The sequence below is a fragment of the Urtica dioica genome, chromosome 1 (assembly GCF_054948205.1).
Source record: "Urtica dioica subsp. dioica isolate 48M chromosome 1, U.dioica_male_clone48M_v1_H2, whole genome shotgun sequence".
NCBI classification, from domain to species: domain Eukaryota; kingdom Viridiplantae; phylum Streptophyta; class Magnoliopsida; order Rosales; family Urticaceae; genus Urtica; species Urtica dioica.
In genome coordinates, this window is record NC_142756.1 from 14773897 (window position 1) to 14787123 (window position 13227).

Here is a 13227-nt window from a genome sequence, read left to right on the forward strand (position 1 = left end):
TATCATCTACTAAAGAAGTAAATGCTTTCAAGTTACTCGTATCTCCAAAAATAGTAAGTAATCTTCGCATATAGATATCAAGCTTACGAGTCAACTCGAGGCATTGCACTGGCACTGGGTGTTATTTTTTTTTCTTTTTTTTTACTGAATTTTGAAAGAAAAAAAAACTTGATTTTCATTTTTAAAATATACATGCGATATTCACTATATTAACTTTAGATGAGTGGCAATGGGTACCATTTAATGAATATCATTATGTGTTGGGTCAGATTTTCGCAAGGTAAAAATGACACCCCGAGAGCAAAAAATGACGCATCAAGCCCGTACTTAAGGCCCAAGCCCACAAGCAAACTCACGCGTCAAGTTCCGAGTCAACACTCATAAAATGTCTTTCAAAATAGACTCTCAAAGGATGTTTTCAATCTACACTTCTTGAAAAATCTTCAAGACAAAGCCACAAAAATGACCACCCGGTCGGCCAAAGAAAATGACCACCCGGTCAGCCAAAGAAAATGACCACCCGGCCTTCTTCACTTGGCCAAAACCACCCGGCCATCTTCACTTGGCCAAAACCACCTGGTCGTCTTCACTCGGCCAAGACCACCCGGTCGTCTTCATTCGGTCAAGACCATCCAGTCGGCCAAAGACCACCCGGTCATCTTCACTCGGCCAAAGATCACCCGGTCGTCTTCACTCAGCTAAGACCACCCGGTCGTCTTCACCCGATCATCTTCACTCGGCCAAGACCACCCGATCGCCTTCACTCGGACAAGACCACTCGGTCGTCTTCACCCGGTCGTCTTCACTCGGCCAAGACCATCCTGCCATCTCCACTAAACCAAGTACTTCTCACCAAACCCCTTGGCTCCTATAAATCCCCCACTCATATTCACAACACAAAGTAAGTTTCTCTCAACTTGTCAAAAGTCTACAAAAATCACACTACAACTCTCTCGCTCTCTCTCTCTCTCTCTCTCTAGAAAATATAGAGACAAGTACAAATCGTTCACCAAGAACATAATACAACACGACTAATGTTGAGCGTCGGAGCCCGCACCGAGGGAAAACCCAACCTACGTGCGGTCATAGGGTCCGGCCCTAGATCGAACCACGGACGGTTCTTAGTACTAATCCAAAAACGCGATTAACATTTTGGCGCTAGAAGGACGGGTTCCCGAGAACAACCACGGGCTTTCCACTAGCAAACTATTTTCCTCCGCGGAAAAATTTCAATACAACGAAGATTGACCCCAAAGCTTTCTCCATGGAAACTTTCCACCACGACCTCCGGTTTTACCTCAAAGGTCTTTGTCTTGGTGACCGGAGACTTTTTCTTAAACAAACTTCAATGGCCCCGGAATGGATACGGCCGAGACGATCCGACCGAGCACAAAGACAAAATACTCCATGTCGGGGGCGATCGAGACTCCCCGACAAGATACAAAACAACACCCCGGAACGGATACGACCGAGACGATCTGATCGGGCACAAAGAAAAAAGACTCCAAGTCGGTGACGACTGAGACGTCCCGGTGAGATATGAAATCAAGATCCCGGAATGGATACGACCGAGATGATCTGACCGGGTACAAACAAAGAAACCATTGACAAAGTCCGCGGTTTGACTCCTTAATCAAACCCTGAAAACAAGCTCCACGACAGCCACCATTGTAACTCAATGCCTCATTGGCTTCGTGACCATTGTCGCTCAAAGCCACCTTGGCTCCGACCCTTGTCGCTCAAATGCCTCTCTGGCTCACGACCTTAGTCGCTCAATGCCTCCTTGGCAATTCGAAGATACGACCCCGGGTAGCTAAGGTGGGATCGGCCCCGAGTGGCATAATGACTCCGACCCGATATGGCTCGGGATAGTCCCAAGAAGGGCGAAGCCCCGACCTCAAGGGGTACGAGTGAGCATAGCCCAAAGAGGCATCGACCCTGGCCGTAAGTGGTTGAGTCGTCATGCTACTCGGATACGAAAAGGACTTACTCAGCCACAAGAAGTTTGGGTCGTTGCACAACTCAACATAGGTTTTGCTTGGGTCCCTCAGTCTTCCAAAGTACAATCTTAGCCCCCGTGGCTCTGAAAATCCCGACCCCCGTGGTTTAAGGTCGCTCGATCCCCGTGATCGTGTCGCTTAAGGCCCCTGTGGCTCCGAAAATCTCGACCCATGCGGTTTAGGGTCGCTAGGTCCCCGTGATCGTGTCGCTTAAGGCCCCCGTGGCTCCGAAAATCCCGACCCCCGCAGTTTAGGGTCGTTCGGTCATCATGATCGTATTGTTTAAGGCCCCCGTGGCTCCGAAAATCCCAACCCCCGCGGTTTAGGTCGCTCGGTCCCCGTGATCGTGTCGCCTAAGGCCCCCGTGGCTCCGAAAATCCCGACCCCCGTGGTTTAAAGTCGCTCAGTCCCCGTGATCGTGTTGCTTAAAGCTCTTGTGGCCCCGAAAATTCTGACCCTGTGATTTATGATCGCTCGATCTCCGTGATCGAGTCTCTTAGCCCTCGAGGCATAATCTTTCGATATCCCTATCGCGCCGCCCCGCATAATCATAAATGGAAAACCAAACGGTCCAAAGACATCAACTACGAACCTCTCGGGGAGTTCAAATTAAATTTCTTGCACGACAAGTCACGCAAGAAACTGGGGGGTTAATGTTGGGTCAGATTTTTGCAAGTTAGAAATGACACCCCGAGAGCAAAAAATGACACATCAAGCCCATACATATGGCTCAAGCCCACAAGAAAACTCACGCGCCAAGCTCCGAGTCAACACTCGTAAAATATCTTTCAAAGGAGACTCTCAAAGAATATTTTCAATCTAGACTTCTTGAAAAATCTTCAAGGCAAAGCCACAAAAATGACCACCTGGTTGGCCAAAGAAAATGACCACTCGGTCGGCCAAAGAAAATGACCACCCGGATGGCCAAAGAAAATGACCACCTGACCATCTTCAGCCAAAACAACCCGACCATCTTCACTTGGCCAAAACCACCCGGTCGTCTTCACTCGACCAAGACCACCCGGTTGTCTTCACTCGGTCAAGACCATCCCGTCGTCTTCACCCGGTCATCTTTACTCGGTCAAAGACCACCCGGTCATCTTCACTCGGCCAAAGACCACCTGGTCGTCTTCACTCGGCTAAGACCACCCGGTTGTCTTCACTCGGCCAGGACCACCCGGTGTTCTTCACTCGGCCAGGACCACTCGGTCGTCTTCACCCGTTCGTCTTCACTCGGCCAAGACCACCCGGCCATCTCCACCAAACCAAGTACTTCTCACCAAACCCCTTGGCTCCTATAAATCCCCACACTCATATTCACAACACAAAAGTAAGTTTCTCTCAACTTGTCAAAAGTCTACAAAAATCACACTACAACTCTCTCTCTCTCTCTCTCTCTCTCTCTCTCTCTCTCTCTCTCTCTCTCTCTCTCTCTAGAAAATATAGAGGCAAGTACGAATCGTTCACCAAGAACATAATTCAACACGACTAATGTTGAGCGTCGGAGCGCGCGCCGAGGGAAAACCCAACCTACGTGCGGTCATAGGGTCCGGCCCTAGATCGAACCACGGACGGTTCTGAGTGCTAATCTAAAAACGCGATTAACAATATGCAAAAAAAAAAAAAAAAAAAAAAAACCCTACTTGAAAAGTACTCTAAATTTGTATCATTTTATAATAATAATACAAAATTTATATAAATAGCTCATTAAAACGTTTAAAATTGCTATATAATCATCGTTTCGCAAATCATAAGTAAATAGCAATAAAGATGATGTGACTTAATAACGAAAGTAGCTATTTACCTAAAATTTACATCTGTAAATACATGAAAAATATTATTTATCTAAAATTTATAAAACGTTTGTTATTTAACAATGTCAAACTATAAATATAACTATTTAACTAATGGACTTTTTTATAATTGACGGATACAGCATGTCAGCATCTACCCCCGTATATTGAGTCAATATAAGTAACAATAATATCAACGTAATATTCGTCGATAAAATGTGTAAGCTTTAAAAAGCTTGATTTCCAAGGGACGTTGCTATCTAACTGATTTTTTTTTTTTTTTCTGAGTCGGTTATATAAATGTAGTTGTCTTCGTTTTGGGCTCTTCTACTATAATATATATGATTTTCAATTGCAAAATTGAAATTATTAATTTCCATCCTAACAATTAGCTAGTTTATTATATGTATGTATGTGGCCCATATATGGTGAAAGATTTTTTTCGACATTCAATCTTTTAGACTAAACATTCTAGAATCGAAGATTGCATTGTATATAACTTTATGCAAATAGTTCTTCTGCTCAATTCTCATTGTTGGCCGAGATGATGATTGTACCATGAGTGTAACACAAGTGTGACATTTTCCACACTTTTGAGTCCCGTCGGGGACATGATCGTAATATTTTCACCGTTGTGATAAGCCCTTTGTGCGTCGTTTGTGTGGAACGTTTATCGGAGGTGGTTGTTGCTCCTCTAATTCTTCTTCTACTCTTGATTGTTGGATGCAGATTGAGTAGCTTATTTTCTTGTTGATCTCGATAATTATATAGATTCATAAATTGATATGGAATTAATGGATAGTACTCTTCAGGTGGAATTTAGAGGGGCTATAAAGAGGAATGTACGAGTGGTGAAATTTAACGAAAAATATATTTATATCAAAATGATGTTGGACTATAAGCAGTTTGAGGTGCAACTGTAATTATTCATATTGACAAATAAATTTGGTCGTTGGATCTCCAATAAATTTAAATCCATTTGCCTTAATGATCAAAATTTCGTCCGTCCAATTCCAAATGATGGCGATTGATTGATTGCTCTACCACGTAATTATTGTCTTCCTTAGGCTATGGGGTGTTCACATCATCATAGGGACTTTTGTGAAGAGACCCGACCCAAAAAAAAAATGCTTACAATATATTTTTTGCACAAAAAATCTGGTAAATTTGAGGTGATGTCAATTTGATCGATTATGGCGTGTGAAAGAGTAAACACGCTACTAAAAAATAATGACAGCTGGGATTAGTTTTTTAGAATGGATCATTTTTTATTTTATGAACATCATGATTCATGATGTATATAACTATTTATATGTATATATTACATATGAAAAAAAATATATATATATATCCGTTCTGATTGATGACTAGATTTATAAAAATACCGAACATCTCAAGTTTTTAGCAAAATACTACAAATAAGTAATTCTTCTGTTTACTAAATCCAATTTTACAAATATTATTTTCCAGTATTTATGATGAATTCTTTTTACACAAAAAAAAAGAGAAATGAAGCTGACCCTAGCTTAGTATAAATTTTTATATCAATAAATTCGAACTATTGTTCGCCTGAACAGTACCGGATTTTATTTGAGACTCCGTGAATAGAATTCGAAATTTTCATTTAGATTACTGAAAAATGGCAGAATCGAGCTCAAGGAAAATTATTGACAGCATACATATACTTTTATCTTACCAAAAAAAAAAATGAACTCATACAAATCTCTTCAAATTTTTCCCTTCTTATCTAACTAATGAAAATAAAATAAAAAATAAAAATAAAATCAAACAACTCGCCAAATCGTATATTTTGAGTTTTCCGATAAAATGGCTAGAATGGTCAAAATCCTTTATTATTTTTCCTTCCACAAGACCATTCTCTTATTTACATATATATATATATATATATATATATATATATATATATATATATATATATATATATATATATATATATAATTAGTCGAACTAAGCCACTTAAAACTTTGAAATTGTAATCTAGTCAACGTTTCGTCCAAATTTTCACTATAACAAAAAATGATAACGTGTCTTAATTATGTAAGATGTTAATTACTATAATATTCTCTACTAGAATTTGGCTTAAAAAACTTGTAGTCCACGTTTGATCATTCAAAATTTTTCGAAGTTAATACACGTGTATATATTTCGAATTAAAAAAAAATTATATATTTGGCAAAGTTGGTTATTGAGCATTTATTTCTTTAATGAACATTATAGCCGTGTAAGCAAATATAGTGTAAATGTTTGTAAATTTTTGTTAATCTCCGATGCTTTGTTAATTTCTGTTAATTATGGTAAATTTACATATGTGCAGGTAGAACCGATCAATGTCCACCAGTTTGAAGTTGTTGATGGTGTTATCAATTGATATTCTTTCATTTCCTTTAATACGCATTTAATACGGTGTTGTTCGCAAGCCGATCAAATTTTCAATACGCATTTATTTAGTTGACTTATACAATCAATTAATATTTCTTTCCTTTCTTATTACATTAACAAATATCCTTTTATGTATTCAAATTAACCAAATTTCAGTCACGTGTAGATTAGAATTCCCTCAAACGTTGGCTACTATTTTCTTCGATTAAATTTGATCACAAGGGTATATTAGGTAATTAATAGTCGTAAATTTCAGTAAATGGCTAGATTAAAAAATTTACCAAACGTGTGCTAGAAACAAAAAACCAAGTTTCAAAATGGTTACGTTGTTAGATATATATATATATATATATATATATGCATATACATAGATATACATATATATTTAATCCATATAATTATTCCTTCATTCGAAACCAAACAATTGTTTGCTTCTACGTCTTCATTTTTCCGAGAATCCTTTGTCCACAATTCCATAAATATTTAACCATAATTTATAAGAATACTCTGTTACTCCATGATTATATATATATATATATATATATATGCTGTATAATATGTGCGTTTAACAATAATCTGAGATTCTGAGAGCAATCCTTGGCGTGTATTGACCATATGTTAATGCCCATTATACTATCATAAAGCTATAACTAATCATGCGCTTACGTACTTATATCTTATATCTAAAAAAGCCAACAATTTGACCCTCTTACAAAGATAATGATTGCATAGATCAAGTATTTTATTTTATGTTTTTGTGATAAGATCCTTTATATTTTTTAGTGTTTACAGATGAATAAGTAAACGACATTATACAGCACTTGGCAGTTCCATGATAAAGTATAGTACAAAATTAACAACAAGAGAAGACAGCATTATTTCCTAATGGTATTAGAGGCACATAATAGAGGTATATAAAATGCTATAAAATAAATAAATAAAATATATTATATTCCACATCAATTATGCTGTTCCCTGAATTCCTAATTTCTCCTTCTATCTCCATAAAAATAAAAATAAATGGTTAATTTTTTTATCAAAATAAGTAAATGGTTAATTGTTTATTAATGTCCGATAAAAAAAAAAAAAATTGTTTATTTATGTTGGCTTTTCCCACAGGTAATCGGGCTTTGTTGTCACCTTGAAGAAAAAGCATTTAGCTAGCCTCTCAGCCAAGTACGTCCGTCCAAAAAATAAAAAATAAAAAAAAATAACAAACAAAAGGCTGATTCAGTAATTTTAGGGAGCTTGTTGGGATGACGTGGCAGCCTTCAAGTGGTTGAGGGACAAGAGTAGAGAGTAGACGGTTAAAAAGCAAAGGAAAGAGTTTGTTTTTGCAAAGTGCCAACATTATTACTCTAATAGAAGGATCTTCCAAATTCATTGGAGAATCTATTCCCTGTTTTTATGATGCACTTACCTTTGTTTTTGCAACCTAGAGTTTAGCGAGAGAGAGAGAGAGAGAAACAAATTGCACTTTTCCCTTTGGTCATTCATTCTTGTATAAATTTATTGAATTTAGTTTTGTCAAAAAAAAAAAAAAAAAAAAAGCTTTTTGTTAAAGCTGAGCTAAGAATACAATGCAATTACACTCACTCCGATCAATCCTCTGTTCGGTTTCTTGCGCTTTTCAAAATCATTTACACAGATGGGTATGTTCATAATCCAATTCCAATCTAAAGAGGAAAACCAAGTATAAGAAAGAAAACCCATGTTTTCCTCAAAAAAAAAAAAAAAAAAAAAAAACATGTCAACATGTCTTTTCTCTCTTTCTCTCTCAGTTGATAATTGGATTTTTTTTTTTTTTTCCCAAGTGATGGGTGATTCTATAGGTGGAAATGGCGGCGAAGGTACATCTGGGTCTAAAAGCTTTGAGACTAACTCAGATGGATTTTTAGGGTCTTCACTAGATTGGGAATCCTCACAACCCTTGTCTCAATCAGAGACATTTCAGCCACATCTCTTTACTGACGCTGATCATGTGAGTTCTGTTTTTTTTTTTCTTCGTTTTTCGACAGTCACTTGTTAGATAAGCATACAAGTTCATGAAGAATAAGAAACTGAGTAGACCTAACAAAGGGAAGAAGAACAAATTCATGAAAACCTCTCTGTGTCTTCTAGATATTTTGGTGCATAATATAACCATGCTGCTTGTTTTGTGACTCTACTCTGCCATAAATCTTTATAGTATATCATTCCTTTCATATGCATTTTTTTCCAGAACCTTATAGGACCGGCTAAAAGACAATCGCCGATCCAACCTCAAAATCGATCACATCTACGAAACCCAATGTACAACAACAACCTTGTTGTAGAAAGTGAAGCCTTGATCCACGTAAAGCTCCCGTGGAGCCTCGGAGGAAATCAAGTCGCGGTAACAGGCTCGTGGGACAATTGGGAAACTAGGTACCAAAAGAAAGAGGCTAATGTTTTAAAAGAGTTATTAGCTTATTTCAATACAGGACATTTTGTGAATTTGTGTTCAGAGATCAGTTGTGTAGAGGAGTCAACGGTTTCTTCGTCACCAAGGCACTTCCACCAGGTGAATATCAATACCTCTTCATCGTCGATGGCTATTTGAGATGCGCTCCGGACTTGCCCTGGTCTGATGCTTCGGGCAGTGCTTACAATGTTCTGGACTTACGGGTAAATATTATTTCTCATCATATAGTTTCTTTCGCTGCACAACCTTGTTGTTCTTACGCTTGGAATGAGTTCATTGGAAATGGAGCTTGGAATAGAATAAAACTTGCACAAGGTTTATTATCTTAGGCCTTAGATAGTCTTTTGTAAGTTGTTGCTGTCGTTGTTGATTAAAATAGAATAGTTTAACATTGTTAGACTATAAATGAAGGCTATTATGATATAAGAAAGGCATACTAATTGTAATAGAGTGCAGGGGTAATAGAGCTGGGAGATGAAAACTTCATTTCGCCTCAAATTCAAGACCTATCAAATGTCCTTGTTCTTTGATTGTAAAAAAAAATTACTGATGTTTAATTTCGAAATCAACTAGAAAAAAGAGGATTAACTCATAACTTATATAATCTTGTCAAGTCCCTTCGCCTTCCTTCCTTCTTGATGTGGGATATTTAGCCAAACCTCTATGACTTATTTCCTCATAACGTACTTAGATTTGAAAGTAATCAAACATCATCATAATAACCTTTGATAGTAACTCAAATATGGTTTCAAAAAATCGAAGTCATGCTCCGCTCATAAATTTGGTCTGCATTTGTGTGTATTTGTCAGGAAAGCGAGTCGGAATTGCCAAAACACCTATGGGAATTTGAAACCCCTGAGTCCCCTCCTTCGAGCTACAACAACGAACCAATGAGCGAGTATGATTACAGTAAGCTTCCGCCAGAAGCACCACCACAAGTACAATTCGCGGTCCCAAACGAGCCCTCTACATCGACCTCCTCAGACAGCCAAATGCCCTCATTGCCAGAGCCTCAACACCTCAATCATTTGTTCATCCAGACCCACGCCGAGACACGGTTCTTAGCGCTCCGTTCCACGAGTAGGTTTCGCAAAAAGTACGTTACAATGGTGTTATACAAGCCTTCTAGATGAAACAACTCAGGTGTTTGGTGTGGTAACCGATATTGTAACTGATATATATAGAAAGAAGGAAAGAAAGAAATGACTGAAGCAAGATTCAAGTATAAAAGAGGAATCAATCAAGTATTTGATTCATAATGTATGAGGAACTCGTCATACAAACAGAGATTTATCTGAATCTGAATAAAAAGGTGAGGGCTCATTAAATCGAAATCAGCGAATCGGAGCCTTGATCCAGCCATTGGCAAAGGCGATGGCTAAGATCACAAATGGTGTTGACATGCCAAAAATGATTATGTAAGGAAGTGGTGTTTTCATTGGATTCTCACCCTCCCTTTCACCTGCTGTTTGCCAATACCTACACACTAATCAATTCTTGTCACCAAAAAAAAAAAAAAAAAAATTTGGAAATACTAAAAGAGGAAATGGAAACTATTTGCATACTGTTCTGGCTCTTGTTCCCTGGTGATGAATTTCTTCTTCTCGTCTTTCTTTCCCTCTTCGTCTCCACCACCTATGTATATCCATAATACATTAAAAAATAATAATAAAAAAATATATAACAGATTGACTGACTGGCTTCACAGGATATTTAGATCAACTCAAGTATTTGACAACAAAAATAAAAAAAAAAAGTCAAGATTTAGAACCTAGTTGGGCATGAATCTTGAAACCATTATTGGCTCTTCTTCTCTTTGGTGAGAATGTGGTGGGTTGAGAGAGAGGAAGAGGAAGCAGTGATGGTGAAGAGTGTGGGAGTTGGAATAGTTTGGTCGGGGTGGAAGAAGAGAGAATCAACTTGGCAGCCATTTTTGTGGGACTTGAAGTCTCTCTTTGCCCATGACTGGACCATCACATGTATATATGTAATGTGGTATTAGATATATGGATGGTATTTATTTGTAAAATTTACCAACCTTATCTATATCCAGGTTATGACCAAGTGATTGTTTCTTTTCCTTGATAATATTGAAAGCCTGGTTGTCTTCTTTTGAATGTATTGTTCCTCTTTTAAATCCCTACTTTCGTATACCTAACTTTTTTTAACTCTATTTTTCTCTCTCTATTTTTAGCTTATTTTTATCGGATACTAAATTATTGATTCATGTGTCAAATAATTTTTTTTTATGGAACTAGATTACTTTTAACCAAAACTTTGGTTGATATATAAATATCAAGTAATATAGTGACTAAACTAAACCTATGCCATGTTGATTGAGTCACTGCTTCACGAGATAAGAGAGAGGCCATAATTTCTAGTTTTGAATCAGTTTTACTTATGTATGATCTGAAATACGTATAATTAACTATTTTCTTTTTGATGTAAAAGAATTTGACATACGGCATCAATGTTGCTATGTTCCAGAATTTTGCCTCAGTAGACTGCCCATTAAATTGTGAAACCATCTCAAACAAAATTAATTTATATTTATTTTGAGAAACTGACTAATTGTTATTCAATAGGTCCATCTTTCTATGCCATCTTCAAACTACAATCCACAGATTTATTATTTTACGCATTAACTGCAAAATATAAATTTATATGCATCTTCTTTTCATTTTCGTTCAAAAAAAGTCGTTAAACTCTTTGTTTATGTGATATCTAACTTGATTTACTAGTAATTTCACACCATTTGTTAAGTAGAAATCGTCAGTTTGAATTTCCACTGACACGAAAAATACCCTAAAAAAAATCCTCAATATTCTCTCACTTTCTCTAATAATAAATAATAAAACTCTCTCTCTCTCTCTCTCTCTCTCTCTCTCTCTCTCTCTCTCTCTCTCATAATAATAATATAAAAATCAATCTTTTAAAACCATCAATGTGTGGTCTCATTCTTGATTCTTGCTCGTCAACCACCAAAACTCTCACGTCTTCTTCATACACGATTTTTCATATTTGATTTCACTTCCTTGAAATCAATTTGTAGTCATTCATACATGGTATATTGATTACCTTATATTCTTATATACGTATCACGAAATAGTCAGTCACTATGCTATACTGTATCAACATTCGAGAAACATTTTATATTCTTGTTAAAGACGTGGGATTTTATTACATTGATTGTTGTAGCGTCGTTTTATGCAAGCTTAAAAAAAATCTGATAAAAACGACACTTGGGAGATGATGGGTTATGCCCACTCCCCCGATCCGATTCAAGCCCACGAGTCATCATTAACCAATAAGGGTTTAGCTTATCATAACCGCGAAATATTATTCTCTCGAAATATTCCATTGAGTTAAGTGTCATGACTACCTTGTCATAACCGCCTCTTAGTGCTACTTGCTTTTATAGGGTTGTTTTACTTAGCTTATTAATATACTTTGGTGTCTAAAATTTCTTTTGAAAGTTAGAGCATCTCGAATGCCAAAATGCCAAAAGTCGTCAACTTTTGTCGCATCATTATTATAATAATATTTAATTATAACATTCTTTTACATCTTTTATTTGACATCTGATATATAAAAATTATTTCTTCCGTGATGTATGTTACAGTGTACAAAAGACATTCCTTCTTATGTGTCATGCCGATTGCCAGATTTACTAACAACTTTTAAAAGTGTCAACTATAATATTATTTTATTTTTCACTTTATTTGTAGTGGCCGTTGGGTTCATATTTGTTATATTTTTTATTCAAAAATAATAAAATAATGGTCTTCATGGTATTGGTGCCAAAAAAAGAAACTGTGTCTAATTTTCTCTTTTATTGTTGTTGATTTTAATGGATATACCATATTAGATGTCATTCATGTCATTATCGTGCAACTAAAGTTGTCATGGAGATGCTCGAAATATCACTTCCCTTGTGATTTGGGAAGAATCATGGGAAATGAATTCAGAATTGTCATGACGCTGACTAATCACATCACTTAGTTTGGATAAAAAAAAATAGAGAAAAAATAAAAACGATAATAATGACCATTAAATGGAGGGTCCAGCCATTGATGAAGTTTTATCATCAATAAACAAGAAAAAGGAAACGTAAAGAAAAAGAGAGACGACTTTCATAATATAAAAGCTAAAGTTGGTATAAATAGGTAATATAATCACTTTGTATTCCCTGCTTATCTTTATTAGAAAAGTATTCAAACAGTATATTATTTTTAGTTGCAATATTTTTAAAATAACGCTTGTTTAAAATCCTTTTAAATATATTATTTTTTCAAATAATAACATTTTATTGAAGATTATTTTTTTGTAAATAAAGTTGTAAACTATCAACAAAGGTAATCAATTCTAATAAATTTTTAAAAACATCGATAAACAACAAGAAAAATAATTATTAACATATTTAAAATATATTATTTATAATAATAAAAAAAATTAGACATGCTATTTTCGTATGTTTTAAAAATACTATCCAAGACCATTTCCACTATTTTATCAGTCCACTATAATTCGTAATTAGATCATATCGATGTAATTACTCTTCGCAATACACTATTCTCTTTATGATTTTCGT

The 13227-nt window shown here is 36.1% G+C and overlaps 2 protein-coding genes across 3 annotated transcripts; one reads left to right on the top strand and one right to left on the bottom strand.

Annotated features, from left to right (window-relative positions):
• Positions 1 to 7523: 7523 nt before the first annotated feature.
• LOC149407416 (SNF1-related protein kinase regulatory subunit beta-2-like) lies at positions 7524 to 9970 on the top strand. Of its 2 annotated transcripts, none has more exons than XM_089613610.1 (5): positions 7524 to 7845; positions 8008 to 8174; positions 8415 to 8599; positions 8656 to 8839; positions 9446 to 9970. In XM_089613610.1, exons 1-5 carry the CDS (start codon positions 7842 to 7844, stop codon positions 9767 to 9769), a joined length of 864 nt encoding a protein of 287 aa, XP_089469736.1. In that variant the 5' UTR covers positions 7524 to 7841; the 3' UTR covers positions 9770 to 9970. The 2 variants fall into 2 exon arrangements, with proteins under 2 accessions (XP_089469736.1, XP_089469744.1); XM_089613618.1 differs by having other exon boundaries at positions 7526 to 7845; positions 8680 to 8839.
• Positions 9840 to 10694, bottom strand: LOC149407417 (uncharacterized). The gene is made up of 3 exons (XM_089613630.1): positions 10408 to 10694; positions 10202 to 10271; positions 9840 to 10115 (listed from the first exon to the last, which is right to left on the bottom strand). Exons 1-3 carry the CDS (start codon positions 10565 to 10567, stop codon positions 9971 to 9973), a joined length of 375 nt encoding a protein of 124 aa, XP_089469756.1. The 5' UTR covers positions 10568 to 10694; the 3' UTR covers positions 9840 to 9970.
• Positions 10695 to 13227: the final 2533 nt, after the last annotated feature.

What these genes read in the sequence shown, in the direction of transcription:
- LOC149407416 (XM_089613610.1), top strand. An exon ending in TCTTTACTGACGCTGATCAT is followed by an intron (nt 8,175 to 8,414) that starts GTGAGTTCTGTT and finishes ATTTTTTTCCAG; the next exon opens with AACCTTATAGGACCGGCTAA. An exon ending in TGGGACAATTGGGAAACTAG is followed by an intron (nt 8,600 to 8,655) that starts GTACCAAAAGAA and finishes ATTTCAATACAG; the next exon opens with GACATTTTGTGAATTTGTGT.
- LOC149407417 (XM_089613630.1), bottom strand. Translation starts at nt 10,567, where the DNA reads ATGGCTGCCAAGTTGATTCTCTCTTCTTCCACCCCGACCAAACTATTC. An exon ending in CAAGATTCATGCCCAACTAG is followed by an intron (nt 10,272 to 10,407) that starts GTTCTAAATCTT and finishes GGATATACATAG; the next exon opens with GTGGTGGAGACGAAGAGGGA. An exon ending in AGGGAACAAGAGCCAGAACA is followed by an intron (nt 10,116 to 10,201) that starts GTATGCAAATAG and finishes ATTAGTGTGTAG; the next exon opens with GTATTGGCAAACAGCAGGTG.